The sequence below is a fragment of the Gallus gallus genome, chromosome 4, assembly GCF_016699485.2.
Source record: "Gallus gallus isolate bGalGal1 chromosome 4, bGalGal1.mat.broiler.GRCg7b, whole genome shotgun sequence".
Lineage (NCBI taxonomy): Eukaryota > Metazoa > Chordata > Aves > Galliformes > Phasianidae > Gallus > Gallus gallus.
The window spans coordinates 8,526,805-8,549,831 of NC_052535.1; the positions used below are offsets into that span (position 1 = coordinate 8,526,805).

The following is a 23,027-nucleotide window of genomic DNA, read 5'->3' on the forward strand; positions in this document are numbered from 1 at the left end:
CTCAAGTGTAGAGCTTTGCTTTCTGAGGCAAACATGAGATCAAATTCTTGATCTTCAGGTAACCATGGCAAACCTTTAAAATACCCATCTCTCCTATCTACTCCTTCAAGGCTCTGAATTTTTCATCGGACTTTTCAGGCAATCTTGGTCGCTGCTGAGCAGCGTTTGAGGCTGCTTTATTGTCTGTGCTTTCCTAGTTGATAACAAATGGAGTGTATTTCATACGACTTTAATGCTAGTCACCAGCACTGTGCCTGTATAGTTCGTTATACATTGTCAAGGTATGCTTTACATAGACTTTTATTTTTGGCAACTTCATTTTGTCTTAATTGCAGCTGTCTCTTACTCCCTTGCTACTTTTTCAGTCCGGTCATTAGTCTGCTTACACAGTATAATTTCCTGGGCTTGGCTGCTGCAGTTGTGAGAAAGGGTTGTAAGCAGTAAGCAAGGACTACCCAAGTGGCTCTGCTGCTGCTAAATATCGTCATAGCCTAAAACGCATATTAAATTTAAGAGGTTAAACTAATTTCTGCACTTGGTCTCAACTGTGGTAAGTATTTCTACACATCACCAAATTGGATGATTTGCTAAACGTTGACCTGAAGTGGGGAAAAAAAAAATAATGTTTAAGTGTAAAATCCTAACTGTTCATTACCAGTGGCAGTTGAGTAGCAGACAGCCTGTTACTTCTCCTGTGGTAGAAGTTGAATTTCAGTAGAGAGAATGACAGGTGGAGGTTTTGAGGTGGTGACAGCAGCAAAACTACTGTAAGCCTGGATGCTCTGCTTGTTAGTTTGCATAGTGTTTTGTTTTTACATCATTCTTGAGGTCTTGCTTTCTACTAAACTTCTTGTAAACTGCACCTGTACCCACACCTTGGTTTAGAGACTTTTTCACATGGATGGTGTATGTGCTTTCATGTATGTGCTTTCATTCATTCCTTGTGCTTCATACCAGGAGCTGAATAAGGATACACTTTCTCCACTTTGTTTATTCTGAGCTGTTTTTGTTCCAAATTAAACTTCTGCGATGTCTTTTACCGACAGCCCTTCCAAGGGCCTACCAGTTTTTCATATTTGTATGTCTAATATGAATTCATACTTAAGTTCAAAATTTATGTGGAATACAATTTGAGATTGCTTAGTTGACTGTTAACACCGTCCTCAGTGTCTCTGGCTTCCTGTCTTGGTTGGAGCGAGGGCAGGTTATGCACTTTATCCCAGCAAAAATTATGCACAGATGATGAACCTTTCAAAAAACTTAGAGAAGCAGGCAATTAGCACTGTGGATTATGGATTTTGTTTATTACTGTTTGGACTTAAATATGCTCAATTAGGTTCACCCACGCTTTTATTTTTATTATGATAAAAAACGCTTTTTTTTTTTTTATTCCTTTCCCCTTTGGACTTATTTTGCAACTCCTGTGCAGGCTGTGAGCTCCTTACATCAGGAAAAGGTGTTCTTAAGCGAGGTGGTGTTCGCTCCAAGGTAGCTGGCATTTTAATTGATGCATGTGCTCACTAAATGATGGCTGAAAATCCTTAACTGGAAAAAAAAAAAAAAAGGTGTTTGTACCACACAACCCCCATAAATAGGAAAGAATTTCATAGCGTCTGCTTTTCTTGTTTGAGCATGAGAGTGTTCTTGCAAAAATAACAGTAAGAAAAAAACCTGATGCCATTTGACTTTAAGTGAATAGTTGGATCTCTGGCAAACTTCCTAAGGCTTCATCTGAATTAGAGCATTTGAATTTTACCTGGCGTGTGCCTAGTTTAATATGCTAATTTCCTGTTAAATTTTCAAGTTTTATTTTGCTGATCTTACTGAAAATTGATCAATAAAAATCTGTGTATATTCAGAATATCACTTTAATGATCTGCATTGTTCTTGTCTTGAATGATCATCTGTTAAAATTGTTTTCAAAGCATATGTGAATAAGTTTTTGGGTTATTGAAATACTTGTGTTAGATGTATTACTTCGATTAATTTCTGTCTTCTGTTTTCTGCAGAGGTCTCAGTTAGGTACAAGGTTTAGAGAACATATATGGATGAAGTCTTTGTTTATAATTTGTTTGCATTCATTATCATTTTATTACTTATAATCTCCAGCCATGTTTGTGTTTATCATAATATACTGGATAGGTGATTATGGTAGATAGTTTTGAAGTGGCTTATTATAAAATACTAAGTTCTAAGTTTGATTTATAAACACTGTCCAAGCATTGCTATCAACAGTAGCTAATCTTATTCAAAATAGTCACTTCACTGCAGTGTTGCCATAAATTCCTGTAGATGGATTTTAAACTAGAGGTAGCTTCTGCCAAGTAGTAATTGAAGGAGCTCTATTTCTCTGTGCCAGCTATCTGTCTCAATAAACGTAAAAATCTGTGGTTCTTTTTAGAGAGCTACATTTACTGTAGATATTAATGAGCTGTTGACATGTGAATTTTCAAGGATAGATATTAAATGATTTAGAGAAGTAATTTGCAATTTAAAATGTGAAGATCGGCACCTCGTTTAAACTCAAAGATGTTGAAGGAAGGCAGAGCAAGACTAAAAGTTGATTACTTTAAGTGACTGTACCTCCCACAGTAATTGTTCATATGCATAGGATATTCTCCTGGTGGTTCACTATGTTTTCTAATTTTGGTCCTTTGCTTATCATCTTCTTGTATGAATAAAATTATGTACTGGTTTCTTTACTGAGGATGAGATGCTGGAGGTGAGGTATGTTTAGCTACGTGCTTTTAACTTGATTTTCAGCATCTATAGTATGGTATTTTTAGATTGTAAATGTATTCTATGTGTCCTTCCTATCTTTGTATGTAGAGTTTAATTTGAAGACTGTCGACATACTGGATTTTAATTTCTCTTTTATTCTCAATTCACTTTCCCTTTTGCATGTCTCTTTGCTTGTTGTGACCTTGTCTTTCTTATTTTTTGACCTTGATTCACATGTGAAGTACTTAAAAGTTCCTGGAGTCCAAAATTGTTTTAGCTGAGTACTGAAATGCTCAGATGCTCAGTATCTCAAATGCTCAGTATCTGTGCAGTTTTTTCCACTTGGTACTGTATCTGTCTCAGTTTTTTTTTCGTAACTTTTTAAAAATATATAGTGTGACACAACCTGTGTTTGCATATAGTCGTCTTTTTTGATCTTCTGTCAAGTGACAGAGCTGTGTAAGTACAGCAAGCAGGTAAAAAGTTGCTTCCCAAACCAAGTCAATTTGTTCCAAGAAAAACAGAAGAATTATTTAACTTTCAGAAAACAAAACAAAAAACCTTCTTAATTCACCTGTCTTTTAGCTTCATTTGAAAAAGCAGTTTTTATGTTGTTTTGGGATATGAACTCAGAGCAAAGGTATTGCAGAATAAAACGGTCTCAGCTGGTTTGTGATGATTAGCCTTGCTATTTTTCTTATCTGAGGATACAGCATAATGAAGGTAGTACAATTGACTGCCATCATCACCCTTTTGTTGAGCTGGAGGATCTCAGGAGACATTGAGTTTAACTGTTTCTCTTTGTATGGGAACTGTCTATGCTCCAGAACACAGTTACTGTGGCAGAATGGGAATTTCAAATCAAAGTCTGTGTACTTAATAGGTAGCACATGAAACTTTATGGGTTTGAAACAGAAGTCATTTTGTTTTCAGATCCTTTAAAATCGATGTGGCAGTAACTTCTTTTGCAAAAGACAGCTACTCTGATGGCAAGAGACTTCCTTCTGAAACATCAAATGCGAGGCAGACACGGCAGCTCTTGGGAGCAAGCATGAGGTGTCAGCAGCTTTTTGTAGGACATCACCGTCTTTGACTGTTATACCACGGCTGTTAAGACACAGCTTTCAGAGAGGCGATCTTCTTACATAAGGGTCATCTATGAAACACTCAAATAAAACATGAGTGAGAACAGAAATCACGCTTTCAAAAGCTTTCAGTTTCTAAAATTGCAATCTATCTTCAGCAGGTAATGTTAGGTATTGGGTCGGATTCCAGGAACGTTGACATGTTGGAAACAATTTGCAGTGTTACTGTTCTAGGCTGGGATTTACAAATTCTGTCCAAGTATTTATGGGGAAAAAAAAAGTGATAAGTGAAAAGAAAGAAATCTTTTAAGAAAAAAATCACAAATTAATGTAGGAGAGAGAATTAAGCTTTTTTTTTTTTAGAGGTGAAAGTGTACTTGGGTTGCATTTCTAAAACCTGACAAAAATGTAGCTTGAGAATTCTGATGTTAGCTATAAAATCTAGATATGGGATTAAAAAATCAGAACTATAAGCAGAGTATTTTAATTCATATGAAGCTCCTCTTGAAACAGGAGATTTGAAGAAATAGCACTTAGGGAATGACTCACGCTATGTAAAGAAAAAATCTGTTCTCTCTACTTGACAAAAAAATATTTTCTAACTGAAGAGTTACTCCTTAAGAATGTGTGTTGACACAATTATGTATTTGCAGTATTTCATGGCCTTATTAAGAGGATAATTCAGTTATAATCATAAGAAAAGGAAAATTGGTCTCTGTGCTCCACCAATATACCAAGAGAAGGGAGAACTTCAGTGCTCAAGATTCGGGGATGGTATTTTAGCTTTAATTAGGCTTTGATCTTGACAATTACTCAAAAGAATTCCTTATTTCAGTCTGTCTTCACTGTAATTATAACAGAAATACTTTAGTATGGAGAACTCCAAATTGTAAAATGACAAATCAACTTTTTTTGGATTGCTTCAAGAGTTTTACAAGAACTTCGCTCATTATCAAAATAATCATGTCTTGCCTACTTTATTCTGTGATGTTTTATAGCAAAACTTAACAATCCTGGTTAACCACGTAATGCAGAATGGAAAAATTGAAATGCTGGGGGGAAAACATCTGAAAGTTGGTGCTTCCAGTGGAGATTAATATTTGAGGTTGTGTAACATAACTTGGGAGTGGTGCTCAGATGCCAGAAGAGAGACAGCTGTGATTCATTTGCCATTTGAGAAAGACTGTACCATCCTCTCAAAACTGATTGAGCTTCAAAATGGAATTGTGGGGTGCTGTGTTGAAAACATTGATTCACATCAGCGCTGATTAAAATAGAAAGCAATTTCAAAGGAAAATCCACCTGGTGAGCAGAGGAATGTTTTCATCAAAGATGACTGACAGCTCACAAACTTTTGTAACTTTGTACAAAAATAATATATTAATTTTTTACCAAAAAGTTTTCATTCTAATTACTATTGAATTTGTATTGGTATAGTTTGAGGAAACCTAGTCCTAATTTTAGGCAGGTGTTTTCTGCGATTCCTGTGATCGATGACCTTGCTTGCACTGACAGCCAGATTGTATTCCATATTCAAGAAAACTTGCAGCTAAAGCAGCAGATTCCCTTTAAAATAAATCTTTGTGGCTGTGGTGTTTTGCAAGTCCCAGAAGTGGCAGATAATATATGGGGATTGATTCGGTGGAATCTTAAGAAGAAGCAAGGCAATAACCTGTGCTGTTTGAAGAAAAAACTGACAGTTGTCCTTCCATTTAACTATCAGTTGCTCTTTTACAGACTAAAATCTAGCAGAATCAGACATTTAGTAATACACTTTATATTCTAAATGATACCAATTAAAAGTACTTTTTAAGCCTCTCCCATTCACTTAACGAATCAATTTTGAACTCCCTTCTATACATTATTGGAGTTTCTTGTTGATAACGCCTACAGATGAAGTCATTCTTGGAATAACCAAATGGCTGGATAAACGGCTTGAGTTTCCTTCAAGTGTATACCGAATGCCCTGCAGTTCATGGCCTTAAGCCATGTGGTTTTTTTGTTTGAGCCACCTTAATTCAGTAAATGTTAGGTTTTGTTGTCTTTGCAAAATATGTCCTATTTATGTTCTTAGCTGTTGCCTTGCAGAAGCTGAAAGGCTTTTTTAGGTCAGTTTCTAGTCAGGAACAATTAGGCATTGTTTAGCAGACATCTGTCTTTCATATGCTAAGTAAGCAACTTAGTACAGAGCATAGCTCTGGTACTGTAAATGGACTGACACTCTTAATGAAGTCTTTGTCAGTACAGATAAGCCTTGTCAAAAATATCCCCATCTCAGACAGTGGAAGCAACCACTAATTTAAGTTTTCACTTTTATCATACAATTCAAAAATGAAAGTGGCGATGATAATGTTTTAGGTTCATTGGATTTATCAGTCTTTGCATTGCTCTATAAAACATAGCTACCCTCCTTCCAAAATGTTTCTTTTCAGAATTAAGTATCCTTTCCGGAGGGCATTTTGGTACCCTTCACTCCCCTGAAGTGCCAGCATACAGTGCCACAGAACAGAGTTAAATCCCAAAGCAGCTTTTTTATTTTGCAAATACTGTTGATTTTATCAAACACATTTGGTGCAATTGCATTTTTCCCTATCTAGGTTGTTAAATATTCAGTATCTGATACACGTGGTAACAAAATTCAGTTCATCGAGCTGATGAGAAGTACTTATAGGAAAAATCAGAAAGGGTGGGAGCAGAGACTATCTTTGATTAACAGCAATGCAATTGATTTTCTTTGATTTAAACAGGTAAACTAGTATTTTCAAGGCAGAAGGTGATAAATATAAACTGAAAAGTAATCAAGAAAGTACGAGCATTTCCTATGTATCAGTTCCTTTGGCTCCACCTACAGTATATTCAGCTTAATCATGATTTTGCCATAGCATCTTAACAGTCCATAGTAAGCATAATCTGTTCTGTGAAATGTAGATAAACAATAGTGACTGTTCTGTTATTTAGGATAACAAGTAACAGGGTTGTGGATTTTGCTGTCTGCACCTGAGATGATTTTACTTAACCTTCCCTTGCACAGCTACCTCCTAAGTGTTGTTAGGTTAGAGGTGCCATGGGGTGAAATGGTTAACTTTCAGCTCAGCTTCAGTCAGAAGCAAACTAGCTATGTTTGTGTAACAAAGCCCTAAGTCCTGCCCTTTCCAAAGCTGTGTGTGGTACAGATATAGAAAACCCTTGTTGCCTATCCTGCGAACATAGCTGAAACTTGCAGGCATATTAGTTTTGCTCCACATTAAATAAAATGATTGTAGTGATGTACATGCTTGAGTTAAAGGATCGGTCTTGGCTGAAGAAGCATAAACTATTTGTATTTTTCTTTTACTCGCAGCAATCCATGTGCTTTCTCAGTGTTATTCAACTTACCCTCTCAATAATTGGATATTGGACTACAATTTATTTGGTCAGTTATGAATGAAAATGGAGATCGTACATCTGATTAAGAATTTTGAAATATTACACTAATGTCTGTAACTGTAAAGTCTGTCAGGAAAAATATTTCAAATGTCTCAAAATTCAGTTGTTTTTTCACTGTGTCTGAAAAGGCTGTATGATTTCTGTCCGTTTCACCATTCTTTTGTGTGTGTTGTTTTTTTTTCAGGCGAAATTACTATGGTGGAAACTGGGCCAGTTTTAGTTTTTCAGGATTATTGTCCTGGATTAAAGAAAATCAGGTAAAAATTTCTCAAATGATTTTTAATGTTCTTTAACGTTAAATCCCAGTTGTTGGCATAATTTATTACAAGGTATTATCACAATATTCTTTCTCTTTGTAGAATTTTACAAATAAAACAGGTTTCTACTTAACAGCTTCACTGCTTAAAGCTCATCCAATCTGGTCTAGCATACTAAGACTCTGGTATGCTTGTTTTATTGGTATTATTATCTGGGACTAAGCAGTCTAGTGATCAATTGTACTTCTTGATTTCGGAATTTATGCTGAAGCAACTATATTATTGTTTCAATTCCTTTCTGAGCATCTTCTGCAAATGATATTGTGCTCTTTTCCATTTTTTTGTGTGTTCTTTCAGCTAATTCTTCTTAACTGTAATAAAGATAGTTATTGAACCCTTCCATTGAAATGTCCTTTAACCAGGGCAAAAAGGCAGATGTTGATAGTGTATTTTTCAGATACCAACATTTGTCCAAGTTTGTGCAAAGTTTGTTAATTATTAATGCCAGAACACTAGAAATCTTTTGAAGAGGCTATTTATTTAGAAGTGTGAGCATTTGGACTATATTAACAAGTGACTGATCATATTATTTACTGAAGCGTTACGAGCTTCTTGTTCTTTAGAAAGTAGAACTTCTTCTGTTTGGTCTTGTCGCTTTTTATTTCTAATTGGTAACTTCTGGCATAATCAGTGGAGTTTCTCAGTGTCCAAATTGAACGTTTCCAACATTCTGTTGTGTGGTTTAGAGATTGCTGTGTGGACAGATTAACATAATACCCAGCTCACTGTATCTTCTAATATGGTCTCCATTCACAGACTTCTCTCAAAATTTGGAAATAACCCAGCTGTGAAAAACTTGTCTTACAGTTGACTGTATTCAAATTTATATTAAATCTTTAGTAAAACTTGCATTTTTCTTAACGTTATTTTCAGATCCCTAGAGCTGGATTTAGCACAGATGTTATTCTGCTGTAATAACTAGCTCTAACTTGCTTAACTCCAAAAATCTGTATGGAAAAGGCATTAAAAACAATTCTTCTATTCTTTTTTTAAATATACAGAGGTACAACAGATTATTTGGGAATAGATTTATATAGATCAAGAACAGCCAGCACAGTACAAAATGTAATTTCATAATTGTTCTTTGTAAGCAAAATACGGATATCAAGGATGAATGTGAAGACTGGAGAAAACTGATCCTTGAGAATGAAGAAGTTATTTCTCTTAACAAGAAGGATAAAACTATTCAACATGTAGAAGCTTTCTGTTTTGACGAGTAAGTATAAATATAGAAATATATAAATAATTTCATATGCTTATTGGTAATTTATCATTCTGTGCTTCTGGCTTCAAGTACTTCACCACCTTACCATACTTCCTGTTGGTCTCAAAAAGTAGTTGTGAACTCTAAAACGCTCATGATCTGCTTGTACTTTGTTAAAATCACATGCACTTCATTGAAACCAACTGGTCCTTCTTAAACTACCTTATCTGAATCCGGTTTAATTTGTTGGCCAACTTTGAGCTAGTAATTTACACCTCAGTAAAGGAAAATGTTGTGTGTGTAATTCCTCATTTGTTATGAACTACCATCTGTTGATTTTTTCATTCTTAATTTGGTTAATAGGTGTTATTCTCCTACTGAATGTTAAACACACATGTATGTGAAAAAGAGAGATTATGTAAGAACATCAAATGCAAATAGACCAAAAGTACTGTAAGATAGTTGACTATGCTTAGATGCTGTAGTAGTATTTGTCCTTTGTGATTTTTTTAGATTCACTGTATTTAATCCATTTAACAGTACTTACCCATGATATTTTGTCAACAATTGCATGATCAAAGGCTCCTAGAAATTCAACAAAAGTTAAAAAGATGATAGCCCAAAATGTTTTTATTTGAAGTAAGATAACTCATCCCTTACTTCATATATGACATGCAAAAAATACTTGCTCAATTGGAAATACACACGTTTACCTTTATGATTACTTGTTGCAGAAGTACATTGTGAATAGTATGCCATCTTAGAACCGAGGATGTAAATGTCTTTCAGCTAGATGTTTGTGGAGGTATGTCTGCATTAGCAGAAGTATACGAAGATCATTTTCAGTTTAGCCTTCTAATTGCATGTATGATATTTTGTTACATATAAGCCATGTAGCTTATCACAATGTTGCATTGTGTCACTAGACAATCTAGAACCAGAAAGTAAGCTTGTGAAGCAGAAATGTTGACCTGTGCATAACCATAGTAATAACAAATGGTAATTGTGTGGGGTCTCAACTGAATTTCTGAATTTCTTTATATTCGTTATTTTTATCTCTTGGATTTTGCTCTGAACTGAACACTATTCTGAACTCCTGAAAAGTTCTCTGGGTGAACTATGCAAGTTTAACCTTGAATCTTCTAGTAAACATCTTAGGAAACTGAAGGAAGCACTGCCAAATAAGTGCTCACATAAAAACATTTATTTACTTATTTAAATGTCACAAACAGTTTAACAACCAAATAAATAAATGCAGTTTCTGCAATCTGAAGGTCACAGACTCAGAGTACTCCAAATTCGTTTATTGCACGTTAATGGTTGCTAGACCTTTTCTGCAGGTAAAATATTATGCTTGTTTTAAAGCAGGTATCAATTGAGTATTGTGATTGTAATCCTACTGCCATAGTAGATATTGTTCAGAATCAATATTAAATCATTTTTACGGTTTCATAGTTTCTTAATTCTGCAAGTGAATTTCCAAGGAAGGTATTCTCTTGACTGCTGGCTAGCTCAAAAGTAAGTTCCTTAGTATTAAAATTTCACAGTTTATAGAAGCGAGCACTGAATACTTGAATCTTCCATTTTGTCCTGCATCTGCTTTTAAGCATTTACGTTAGTCTGAAAGCACCATGCTATCTGTATCATCAGACAAAAACCTACCAAATACACACAAAAACTAGCCCTGCACAAGGAAGAGCCACAAGTTTATTAAGCCTAGCAAAGATAGCAAAGAAGTTTTCCAGAATAACTTCAAACTTTCTGAGAGAGTCAATTACTGTGTTTCAGACAACTTAAACATTCTGCCTAGATTCTGTTGTTTTTGCTTAACTTTTATAACTCCTATGAAGTAACCATTAAACATTTATTTTGAAAGAATAAACAGCTGGGTAGCAGTATAATATACACAGTGCAAATCTGAAATGAATGGCCTTAGAACAAAGTGCATCCATCAAAGGAAAAGAATACTGTGTCTACAGCAAGCGGTATTGAAAAAAGGCAAATGGCTGAAAAATAAATAGTGAACACCTGTGCTGAATAAATTAACCAGCTGGTTGGCAATTTTTCATTTGACCTATCTGAAGGGGTTGCTGTTACAAGGCATTAATAAGACACATTCATTTTAAGATATCCCTTTGTTAGTACCATTAATTGATGAATGGTGGAAGATAATATTCTAAATTTACACAACAATTTGTCTGCAGATGTATTATTTTTTTCTGAATTAGGAGAAGAATTGTCAGTACAAAAGTTCAACCTGAGTGATTTTTATAGACAGCTCTTACATTATTCAGGGGTATTTGTTCCTATAGGAAGAATGTCATGAATTTAGAATGTCGTTATAAAATGGATAGAGATGCAAATCATGTAGATTTATGTGTTTGTTTAGTGGGAATTGAATAGAGAGTTAAAATACGTAAATATACATTTCTGCTATACTGCTTTTCAGTGATATTTGAAAAGAGAATGTACTGCAAATCCAAATTTTGATCTTTTAAAAGCAATAAGAGTATGTTTAAAATGAGAATTGGCTGGAGTGTACATTAAGTTTGGGAGAAAGCAGAATCAAGTGGTTTTTTTTTCTTTCTGTGTTACATAAAATTTTATGATGGATTAAATAAAAAATTCCCTGTTATTGCATTAGCATATCTTTGCAAACCTCATCTTCACAATTCCTGAAAATAATGTAAATAAACCAATTGAACTGATTTTCATTTGTAGTTTTAGTAGAGAGTACTCTTTAAAGAGCACTTGGCAGCGTATTTGTCTTTTACATTTTATAATTATTTAATGTTTGCAGTATAAAGCAAAACCAGATAAAAATGAATGTGCAGAAACAGACTTGTTTAATTAGTTCTTCCTTACACCCATTCCTGTATTCCCAGGGCAACGTTTTACCCCACTCAGGAATGAGTGCTTCTTAGTGGCTTAGCTGCAGCACCGAACTCTTACTTTCATCAGCCTGTAAAAGCTGCCTGAGTTCATGTGAGATAAGCGAGTAATGGTATAAAGGAGAGAATTTGTCTTCCTTTCTTACTTGAACAGAAACTTTGCCTCTTCCTTCTGTCTTTAAGTCTCTACAGGTGTGTGAGGGAGCATTTTACGTGTGCTGAATAATTCCTCACTGTTTGGTGAATGTTGAGCATCCTAATAGTTACTGAAATTCCATACTGTATATGCGCAGGTCACCTTTAAAATCACAGTTCGTTAGTTTTCATCCAAGATTAAATTGTTTATTCAGTGCATTAATGGCTTGTGCGGTACAGATAAAAAGATAGTGCGAAATCATTGCTGAACTCTTTTCATTTACAATGATGCTGAGTTGATTCATCTCAGCTGGTAGTATAAAATGAAATTCTAAGTTCAAAAGTACCAGTTTCTAAGGTACATGTCATTGAAGTTCAAGATAAAGAGAGTAGATGTGATTAAAAGTACAGGTCTGCTTTATATGAAGAATTCTGAAGAACTGTGTTATGTAAAAGAAATGGACTGGATCGAGTACTTGTATGGTCACGTCCCTCCTTTTGACTGACTGCCTGCATCCTGTGTATGTTAGAAATTAATCAGAACTTGCAAACTTGCAACACACAGAATAATAGCACTGCTTTGTGAAGGAACTTTGTTCTGTATAACTTCTACAGCTAAACAGAATGCAAGATTGCAGATGAAGTTACCAGAATTTTTTAACTTAAGCTTCAGTTCAGAATTCCATGTTTCTCTTAAGGATGTACTACAAGTACTCAGGAAGTAGTCTCAGTTACATGAAGAACTTCTGTTTTCTTCTGCAAGCTTGTTGGAGGAGGTGGTGGTGGTGTTTTACGCTGCATTTTTTAATTACAAAAAACCCAATCAATGTTTCATTACTCCATTTATTTCGTTTATGTAGGTATGTACTGTGTATTACTATGAGAGTTTTGATTTTCATGTTAAGCTCGTTCTGCACTTTGATTTCCTTAAATAAGGACACAAAAGTGTTCTATTTTGTCTTTCCCCAGTAAACGTACTCCTCTTGAATCAGTCTTAGAACCAGATTTCTTTAGTGGGTGATACACCTGATGTGGCCAGGATAAGGAAATTCTAATGCTTTTTAACGAGGGATTGAGGTTTCCATTCCTGGCACAGGCTCAAAACTTTGAACAAGATTTAAAGACTCTTGAAGAGGTGTTGTTTTTTTTTTTTTTCTCCCCCTTGTGTTTTTAATCAGTCAGGATGCAGCCGAAGATGTTGAAGAAGCCGGTGCATTGGCAAGGTTGCCTGCCTATGGAGCCTCTGTTGCTGAGGAGGTTGCTGAAGAACCAGAAAAAGAATGTTCACCACTGGAGAGCGCTGTACCAGGGGCTGAGAACTTGGAATCAGAGAAAGCTACGAGCGTGGATCCAGCAAGTGCAGCAGAAGGGAATGTTACAGAAATAAATGCTGAGAATGAAAGTTCTCATGATTCAGCTTCAGGAGAATCCACTCTGGAATCGGGAAAAACTGAAGCTGCACTCTCAGAAATTTCTGCCCAGGAACCAAAGAAAATCACATATTCCCAGATCGTTAGAGAAGGCAGAAGATTTAATATTGATTTAGTTTCTAAGGTAGGAACTTAGTAACTCTTTTCATACAGCTACATTTACTTTGCTTAATATGCTGAAATTATGAAAAAAAAAATACATTTTGTTTTTAAGAAGGCTTTTAGAGTACTTTGAGGCAAAAAATACATTCTCTTGACAAATAAGAAACCATTAGTACTAATAAAACAAAGAGAAGCTATTTCATGTGTTTTTTACTGTTTGCTTATAATAAAAAAGCCACAAAGCTCAGAAAATCTGTCTGTAAAAATAAATTTCCTGAAATTTTTTGTTCAAGTAATATCCTACTATTTAAATACAAAGATTAAAAAAAAAAAAGAAAAGAAACAGAAAAATCTCATGTAAATGAAGACCCCTTTTTTTCTTTTTTAAAGTGGAAATAGTTTTTTCTGTCGGGGGGATATCTCTTAGTTTTTAATGATACTTCTCTGTGAAACTCTCATATTCTCTGTCTCTCTCTCATTGTCTGTTTTGGTTTTCTGGCACCTGAACCACTGAATTGCAACTAATTTTATTGGAAAGATAAACTAATTAGCTAATCCGTAACATAAAACCTGAGTAAAATTAGTTATTACTGTGTTAAGTTCCTACTGCTGTGCCTTTTACTTAAAGAAGGCACCATTATTCTGACATATTTGTCATACTCTTTAATCTCTAAAATTTGCCTCATGGCTAATGTCAAGTAAAAGGTAAATGGCATTTTTTGTAACTTCTGTGTTATTTATGAGCTATTTAGTGGGAAGGTTTTCTCTTTAATTCATTTAGTATTATTTTGCAGTTACTACATCTTGATATTCTTTTATTCAGATTTTACTTTATTGTGTGTACTTGTAAATAGTTACAGAAGATATCTTACATATGAGTACTATTGGTGTCACTGTTTCTTTATCTTTGGTGTAAGCATTTTCTTTTTACTCATTATGTTATTTTTCTTCATTGTGCAGCTGCTTTACTCCCGAGGTCTCTTAATTGAACTTCTTATTAAGTCTAACGTTAGCAGATACGCAGAGTTCAAAAATGCAACACGAATTCTTGCCTTTCGAGAAGGAAAAGTAGAACAGGTATCTTAGAATTATATACTGCATGTGTTTAATCTCATCTTTTTAAAGTAGAAAAAACATGACTTTGGTTATATGAGAGTTTTTTAACAAGCTAGTATTTTTCCCTCAAAGAAAAGGAAAAGGTTTTTATTCCTTTCTCAGAATAAGGAAGATATGTAAACGGTATATCCAAATATTAAAACACAAAACAAGAAACCTAAGACTAATTAAACTAAAACTGAATAAGCATGTGCATTCCAGTAAGTTATTGCCGTAAATCTTTGCCTAGTCAAATATTTAGACCATGATTGACTCAGCAGTTAATTCTTAAAGACTCAAGTCTTAGCTTTTCAGCTCCCTGGCATAGGCTTCAGAAGGAGTCATTGGTCTGATAATGGTAAGAGGAGATGTTTGGCACACTTAATTAATGTAAGCTCTTTTCATTAGCTCTGCAGTCAGAGATGCAAGTTAAATTGACGAGAAATAAAGGGGAAAGGGGGGAAAAAAGCTTTAGTATATTTTTGTAGAAAATAAGTAACTTTTCTTGTGGTGTTTAGAAATAATTGAAATAAGTATATAAGAAAATAAGTGTAATAAAAGATAACTGATTATCTAAGAAATATTTTCATTTCCTATGGTGAAGTTCCATGCTTTCCCTACCTAGAGTATTGAAAGTATCTGAAATTATTAAAACATTCATATATGTTTTTCAGGTACCTTGTTCTAGAGCTGATGTCTTCAACAGCAGGCAGCTTGCGATGGTGGAAAAACGAATGCTAATGAAATTCTTGACATTTTGTTTGGAGTATGAACAGCACCCTGATGAATACCAAGGTAGTGTTTTGTTCAACGGTGTACACCCTTTTCTTGTGAGTTCATTCAGTCAGGCAAAATTTTGATAGCTCTCCTTTGCTTTCACTCTACTTATTTTTATGGATTCATTTTCAAAGTATACTTTGACCTTTTCACTTTAGTATTGAATTCTTCTACTTAAATCCTTGTCCTTCTTTTTCCCTCAATATACTTTATTATTTACATTTTTCTTTAACAAATGGTGTATTGCAGTAAGTTTTCAAGATATTTTAGATTATTATTATGGATTTTTTTCTTTTTTTAATTTTTTAATGTAGGATTTTTTAATATGGTTTGAGATATCCAAACAAGCCGAGAAGAAAAATCGGATAAGATGCAAGTCTTACTTGACGATATGTTGCCACGATATCAGAAATTGAGAAAATGGAGTTTTTAATTTAGGATATAAATGTAATTTAATATCTGTCAGGGCAAGTTTAAAGTGCTTCTATTAATTTTTGGTTGTCTAGGGAGAGAATATATTTGAGCCATGTTGTCAAATGCATATTGAGTATGAGGTCAAAGAGGAAAGTGACTAACAGAAGGAGGGTGATGGGCACCTACTCTCTACTTTTATATACTTACGGATTCCAAGAATTAGGTGGTGATGTTCTCTTTCCTTGGAGTCAGAAAATAAACCTGGGCCAAAAAACAAACAAACAAACAAAAAAACGAGGACAGGAATAGCTAAACTATTAATGTAAGTTTCAGACTGAACTGCGTTAGTGCTTGTGTAGCTTAATGGATCTACTATCAAGCTATGTTTTGAAAGAAGCTATCATTAGGAACAGTTCTAAAAATCACTTGTGTTAGTCTGTTTGCTTAGAACTGTATGTGACTCTTAGATTAGGTACAAACATCAGAGAAAGTTAGTTCAACTGTACACAAGAGAAAATTGGTCAATATAGAGAATCATCCAGCAAGATTAGAGAAGCAGTCTGTAATGAACTTCGCAAAATCCTGTGGGGAAAATAGCTCGTTAAATTTAAGTGGTTTGTAGATTACAGGTAATTTCAGTTTTTTTGCTGATGGAAGAAGTAGAGGTGCATAGAGTAGTAATATAGGTGGTATTTAGAAAATCTGTTAGGTAAAAAAAAAAAAAAAAAATCCCACATCAGTTTCAAATTAATTTGTTGATTTATGTGCCTAAACTACATCAGATTTATTTTACTTCCAAAGATAGTTAAACACATTTTGCTCCTATACTTAAAAGTAGCCTGAGAAGTAACTGGAACTTCACAACTTTAAAGTTGCTCCTCATTAGATGATTACATTCATAGCAAGGCACACTTTCTATAGGAAGAGTTCACTGTGGTTAAATTTAAATAAAACAAAAGCAAACCAAAGAAGCAGTTGTCATTCAGTGACTTGCATGGCTATGCGTCAGGTAGTAACATGCATTTGTGATAAGACATTGGTTGAGTCTTAAGCAGAATACATCGCTTGATAATACTAGGCACAGCATTAGTGGAAGTGCTTCTGATTCCTGTGAATTTTCACGTAATTGAAATGAGCTTAAAAACTGATCTGTGAATGGTTTTGAAATATCTTCCTGAAAAAGTACCAGATTTTATTAAGATGTATAATTTTGATGCAGTGCTTACATTAACTATCTCCTAAAAGACTTGTATTTCTTCTGAATTAAAAAATGTGTTAGCAGTAGTATTAATTTAAAGTGGAAATTCCTCATCGCTGGTTTCTGCTTATGTTATCCCTGCTTTTTTTGTTGCGAGCAAGTGAACTAAAAAAATTACTTGAATGGCTCTTCTCTGCATATATGTACAGTCCTAATAATTAAATCAATCAGGATTCAACTGTATGAGTGTCTTTCAGGTGATCTGAGTAACTTACCGTCCTCAGGCACTTCAAAACCAATGGATTTATGTGCACAGCTTCTCACGTTTCTCAGAACCTGAAAATATGTTTAGATGAACATAGCATAATAAATAGAGGGAGCCATATTTAGATGTTCCTCTTGAGGGTGTTTCTCTTATGCAGTGGGTTTGTATTATTCTGAAATATTTTAATTGAGTGGTATTTCTCTCTTCTGAGAATTTTCTTTAGGGAAGTTGCATTATCCATTTTGAGCAATGTTTGTTGAACTCATTTGCTTTTATAATTATCTTTGTGTATTTTAATGTAGTTCAACCTAAAGAAAAATGTTTCTGTGAGAATATACAGATGTCATGCTCTGTCCTTTACTTGAATTTACCTTTTTTTTTTTTTCAGACTACAAGAAAAGTACATTTGCTCAGTTCTTAAAAACACGAAAATTAACACCTAGCTTGCAGCACTTCATTCTTCATTCCATCGCAATGGTTTCGGAAAAAGATTGCAACACTCTTGAAGGTCTTCAGGCAACAAGGAAGTTTCTCCAGTGCCTTGGCCGCTATGGCAACACACCATTTTTGTTTCCTCTGTATGGTCAAGGAGAGATTCCACAGTGTTTTTGCAGGTAGGTCTTAATTTTTTTTTAACGCACACCTTCAAAACAGGAAATATTTGGTAACCTTATGCTGATAGAGATCATTCAATAGAATACATCTTACTAACAATTTCATATTGGTTTTGTTGACTTTGTATTTTCATTGGCTATGGAAAGTCTCAAAAAAAGTCACGAAAAAATGCATATTTTAGTTAAAAAAAAAAATTATAGGGTAGTCAAGCACTCAGCTGATGAGATCAGGAAACTAGATTTTGAAGAGTATTTCATTGAGAGAAGCAGAAATGCTGTAAATTATGCCATTTTAATACTTATAATAAAATGCAAACTGTTCCTGACTTCTAATGGTTGATGTTTGCAGTCAATGACTGCATTTGGTAATAAAGGCTAGGAAGTGGACAAGAGTTTAGTTAAGTTGTACTTGACTGTTCCTTTTTAAAACTGACAGATGAGGCTTAATAGTGGTCTGTCCGAGATGACTGTACGTTTTGGTAGGTTGAGGAAATTTACCTTTCAGTCTAACTGAACTTACAAGGTGATGTATGTCATGAATTCATGTTACTAACTAGTGCTGAAAGTGCATCTAGAGTTTCTTTTGTCCCTTTAGAGGTATTTAATAGTGAATGGTTTGGTTTGTTGTTTGTTTGTTGAAAGGAAGAAAGTACTATTGTATAATCAGTTTATTACTAAACAAAATATTATGCAGTTCTTTCACCCATGTATCACAGTTATACAGATGGGGCAACCGTTGTGATATCGTATCCCTATTCTCTTGGCATAATTTTGTCTGCCTGCATGTTTAGACCACAGACATCCTCCTACAACTTCAGCAGCGTGTAAAGGCATCATACAGCCCTGTTACTGAGATGCACTGACTGCAGTCTTACATGCTAACATCTTAAACAACAGACATATGTTCTCTGCTACTTGAGCCTTAGAAAGTAATTAAACAAAACCTATATTGATGTCAGAATATAACAATATCCACTTCAACCATTTCAGTTGAACTGAGGGTATGATGTGTGTTTTTTAGTGTGACTCCAGACATGTGCTCGGGATTGTAAATCTTGCAGAGGAATTGTTGACTGATGCTTTAGGTGGCCATCAAGAATAGAAGTACAGAGAATGGTTGGTTTTAATTTTTGCTGCTTTCCAGCAGTTCCCAACTGGTTTTTATTTTTGCTGACAAACAGCCTTTGCATCTGCTCTGCATGGGTTTTTAGCGTAGCTAATCGAAAGTGATTTTGTGCTATGTATTCAGATTGCAATGGTATTTAAACAAATGATAAGTTTTACCTACTTAGTTCTTTGATGGACAAATTCTGCTTTTTCTGTGTGTGCTATGATTAAGAAATTTTGTTTTATAGCTTGCTGTTGATTGTTAGCTTTCCTTTCTTGTCTGCATGATAGATTTTCTTCTCTGTAGCACTACGTAAGCTACAGTTAAAAGAATGGTCTTAGCAGTTTGAGATTCTGTAGTAGCATATAGGATGGGTGTAACTGAGTGTTGATAGAAATATTCTAGAATAATTATTGTACTTCATGGAAGGTGTCTATAAAGTAGCTGATTGCAGCAGCAACTGGTGTTATTGTGGAAGGTCTTACTTGGCCATCAGAAATTCCCCTCTATTATGTTTCAGTATTCGTTGATATCAATTACCTAATGGTTCCATTAGTTCACGAGGCTATTAGGAATTGTTCTGTTCTGTATTAAATGGAAACTTTATTTCGTAAATTTTTCCAATAACTTTTCACCTGTACCTTACACTAAAGACATTTAAAAAAAAAAAAAGTGGGGAGGGGGATTATGGGGTTATATGCAATTATGCACTCAGAATTAGTGAGCAGGATTTTTTTACATATTTATTCATATTTCTGATCGGGATTCTGGACATAAACACCAGTTCTATAACATGATTTGGATGTTAGGGATGTCTTCCTGTCTTACCAGGACATTGTGTTAATAGATTCAAGTACGTGGCCAATAGATGAAAAGTCAAAAGGTTCTCAGAGCCATTACAGAAGCACAAGTCTTGCCATTGGTCTCCTTCGACCTTCTTGGACTTCAAATACCTGGAAAAAATTACTGAAGTTCAACTTAGAATTCTCCCTACGTTTTTTTTTCTTACAGCCTTAAAAGCCCTTTAGCTCCATTTGGTTTAATAGTCAGCACAGGCAATTTTCTGATCTACACCAGCAGTATATTTCAGGAATTAGAAACAGTGGTGTCTAGAGGTTATATGAATTTTCTTATTGGAAAACTCTTTGACAATCACAGGAAATCTTCAGCTAGATTGAACTCTATACCCATTGGTTTGCTGCATTTTAGGTTTGGTTTGGCTTTATTGAATTGCAGATCTTATCAATATGATAAAGACAGTATAGAAATCGTTGAATCAAGCTACTCTCACAAACTAAGAAATAATCATGTTTTTAAAAGATCTGCATAAAGACTTTATAAACCATTTAGGTAAAAGAATTAGGAAGTTTGGAATGGCTTTGTTTTTAAGTGAACAGCTTAGAAGGCAGGCACTTTTTTTTTTTTAATTAATGCCAATTAATGTACCTGGTCTGCCTGGGGTATGATATCTTTTTAAAACTGAGAAGTATCGGAGGAATACTATTCAAACTCTGTGGTAAAGTAGTAATGCCACAACCTATACATCATACCCTACAGTTTTTATCACCAGGTTATCAGAGTAAGGTGTCACCTGTTCTGTGATTTCTAACCGCTGTTCTATATTCTGTTTTAATGTAAACCTCTTAAGCGTTTCTTGCAGCCAGTTACACTGTGTGTTCTCATCAAGGCTACTGTTATAAATGGCATGCATGCATATTTATGTGAATGAGTCAAAGACATTTGTAAGTCACATCCCTGCATTCCAAATGAATTCTGCATAAACAGTACAACATTTCATAACTACTGATGACATTTGAGTGAGTAAAAGTGGTGTTAGTTCTTTATTGGTTTAAACAGGTATGGTTTAGGTGAGAAAATTAAACTTTTATATCACTGTAATGTACCTCCCAATATGTCGAGGTGCAGATGTGAGATTTCTGTCTCTATAAATTGTATCTGTGGTATAAGTAAGGTCGTTAGAAGCCTCATGCTATTCCAGGCTGACAAGAAGCAAAACTTAGTTAGCTTGAATACAAACTGTCTTTGGTTCAAACTTGTAGGTATGAAACCATTATCTTCCTTCTTTTCTAACGAAGTAGAATGTGTTATGCCTGGTGAAAATAAATTAATGAAAAAATAACCCACAATTTGAGGAAAATCATACCAAACCTTTAGATTTCCTACAGTTAACTTAAGACACCAAAACTTCACTGAAATACATGCAAGGCAGCTGCAGGAATCAGTATGCTTTGTGGTTTGCTGTGTTAAAGTGTTTGTTGTAATTCCATAACAACTTTAATTTTCCTGAAAACAGATCTCTGAAGAAAGATGACAATTGGGCATTGTTGTAAGCTCAAAGGCCTCAATAATACAGCATTTGTATTGCATGGGGTGATTGTGTTGTTTTTTATATACTTCTAGAAATGACTAGGAAATGCCCCAAATATTTCGTAATAAAAGAGTAAATCTTAAAAAATGGTCAACTTCTGATTTTTTTCCTTTGTAGCTGAGGGACAAGTAAGATATTCAGGTTAAAAATCAGTCTAAAGTAACTGCCAAATACTAGGCTATTTATTTTGAGTTGTGACCTCACCTCTGTAATTTTTCCATGTGCCTGCTTTGTGAACAACCTGAATTCTGATCAAGTCTTTGAGTTTCTCTTCAGTTTGTTTCAAATTTTTCTTTTTTTCTGGACACATGCAAATATGAGCATCCAAATGGAAACTGGTCTTTCTAAGTAGTGGTGCATTTTTTTCCCCAGTTAAAAATTTTAGAGTGTTAGAGACTGTTGTACATCATCTGTTTGCACGTGAAAGATTTGGAGGGGTGATACACCCTGCTCTTATTTTCTTTTTTGTTAATAGTCATCAAAGAGTTCACAAGTGTGGTTCTAGTAATAGGTGGTCTTCTGCTGCTTTGCCATGGGAACAGATGATCCACTGACTTGTATGGGTAGTCAATTAATGTCTTGCATTTCTTATAGAAAGGCTCTGAGCTTTTACACTGTGTATTTGTTTTGTGGGCAATATCACTTTTTTTAAGTAGTTGCTAGAGATTCTAGCCTAAATTAGTCATTTTGTGTCAGAGCCAGTGACAGTGATAATTTTCTGATGGAGGAAGGATTTGAAGAAGGTGATTCATCCCTTTTAATCCCTGAATTTACAAGATGATTGAGTCCAGGCTGAGATACGATGGATTATGCAATGGCTTTGGAAAGTTCTTGTATGTATTTTGAAAATGAATGATCAGTTTTTACCTTTACATTTGAGCCATTATCTGCTACAAATATTGAAGCTTCTAAGGTTGCCTTAGGTATTTAATATTTCAAATTATGTACATGTTAAGATCTTTAGGAAGCTTTTGGTAATGTAAAATTAAAGCTGGATCTTAGGAAAGCTGAATGTAATATGCATTTAAAATTGATAAATTGAAAAATTCATAATCTCTTTCATTTGAATCTATAAATATCAGATCTTTACACGTAAGCAATACACATAACTTTTCTGTATTAAAAGACTTGCCTTATTACTAAATTTAAACAGTGTTATTATTTCCTTTTGACAGTTGCATGACAAATTTGACTCTTAGGAAGTCTGCAATTTTGTTCTAGTAGGAAAGGATCACAGCTGATTTTAAAAACATAGGCTGTATCTGAGAGAGAAGTTCTAAATTTCGAAATCATGTTCATTTTTATATATCCATTATTACTTAAGATAATTCCCTTCAGACCAGAAAATTTACTTTAGAATTACTGACCACTTGCCATTATTTCTTGGTCTTAATCAAAATGCCAGCTAGTAAGAGAAGCTGCTGTGCTGCTTTCTTTGTAATTACTTCATTTTTACTTGCAGTTCAGTATAATAATAAAACTTCTGATGCAGTTTGGCTTTTAAAGACAAACTTGATATATTTCTTTTCACTGTGTTCATAGATGAATGCCAAATGGGCAAGTGTTTAGCATGACTTCGTAGGATCAGTTGTTTGTTTTTCCCCCTAAGGAGAAACTCTTTCTTGGGATAAACATCATGGAAGTGTGATAATCCATCAAGCTGAAACCTGTTCTATAGTGATGGATGGATAGATTGGTAAAGTAACTCAATAATCTTCACTTTTTTTTTTCAGGTTATTCACAGATCAGTGAGCATTGTCGTTAATAAAGCTATGGAATGCTTTTGTGTCCTTGCCCACAGTATTTCTCAGGATTTGACAGGAAAAGACTTTTAATTTGGAAATAACCTTTGTTGG

The 23,027-nt window shown here is 34.5% G+C and overlaps 1 protein-coding gene across 1 annotated transcript in view; it reads left to right on the forward strand.

Annotated features, from left to right (window-relative positions):
• CHM (CHM, Rab escort protein 1) overlaps positions 1-23,027 on the forward strand; it is a 59,391-nt gene that overhangs the window by 11,223 nt on the left and 25,141 nt on the right. Inside the window, exons 3-8 of the mRNA NM_001031119.2 lie at positions 7,417-7,489; positions 8,641-8,765; positions 12,958-13,333; positions 14,272-14,388; positions 15,081-15,201; positions 17,449-17,674. Coding sequence (NP_001026290.2) covers positions 7,417-7,489; positions 8,641-8,765; positions 12,958-13,333; positions 14,272-14,388; positions 15,081-15,201; positions 17,449-17,674 — 1,038 coding nt within the window. The remainder of the gene's footprint in view (positions 1-7,416; positions 7,490-8,640; positions 8,766-12,957; positions 13,334-14,271; positions 14,389-15,080; positions 15,202-17,448; positions 17,675-23,027) is intronic.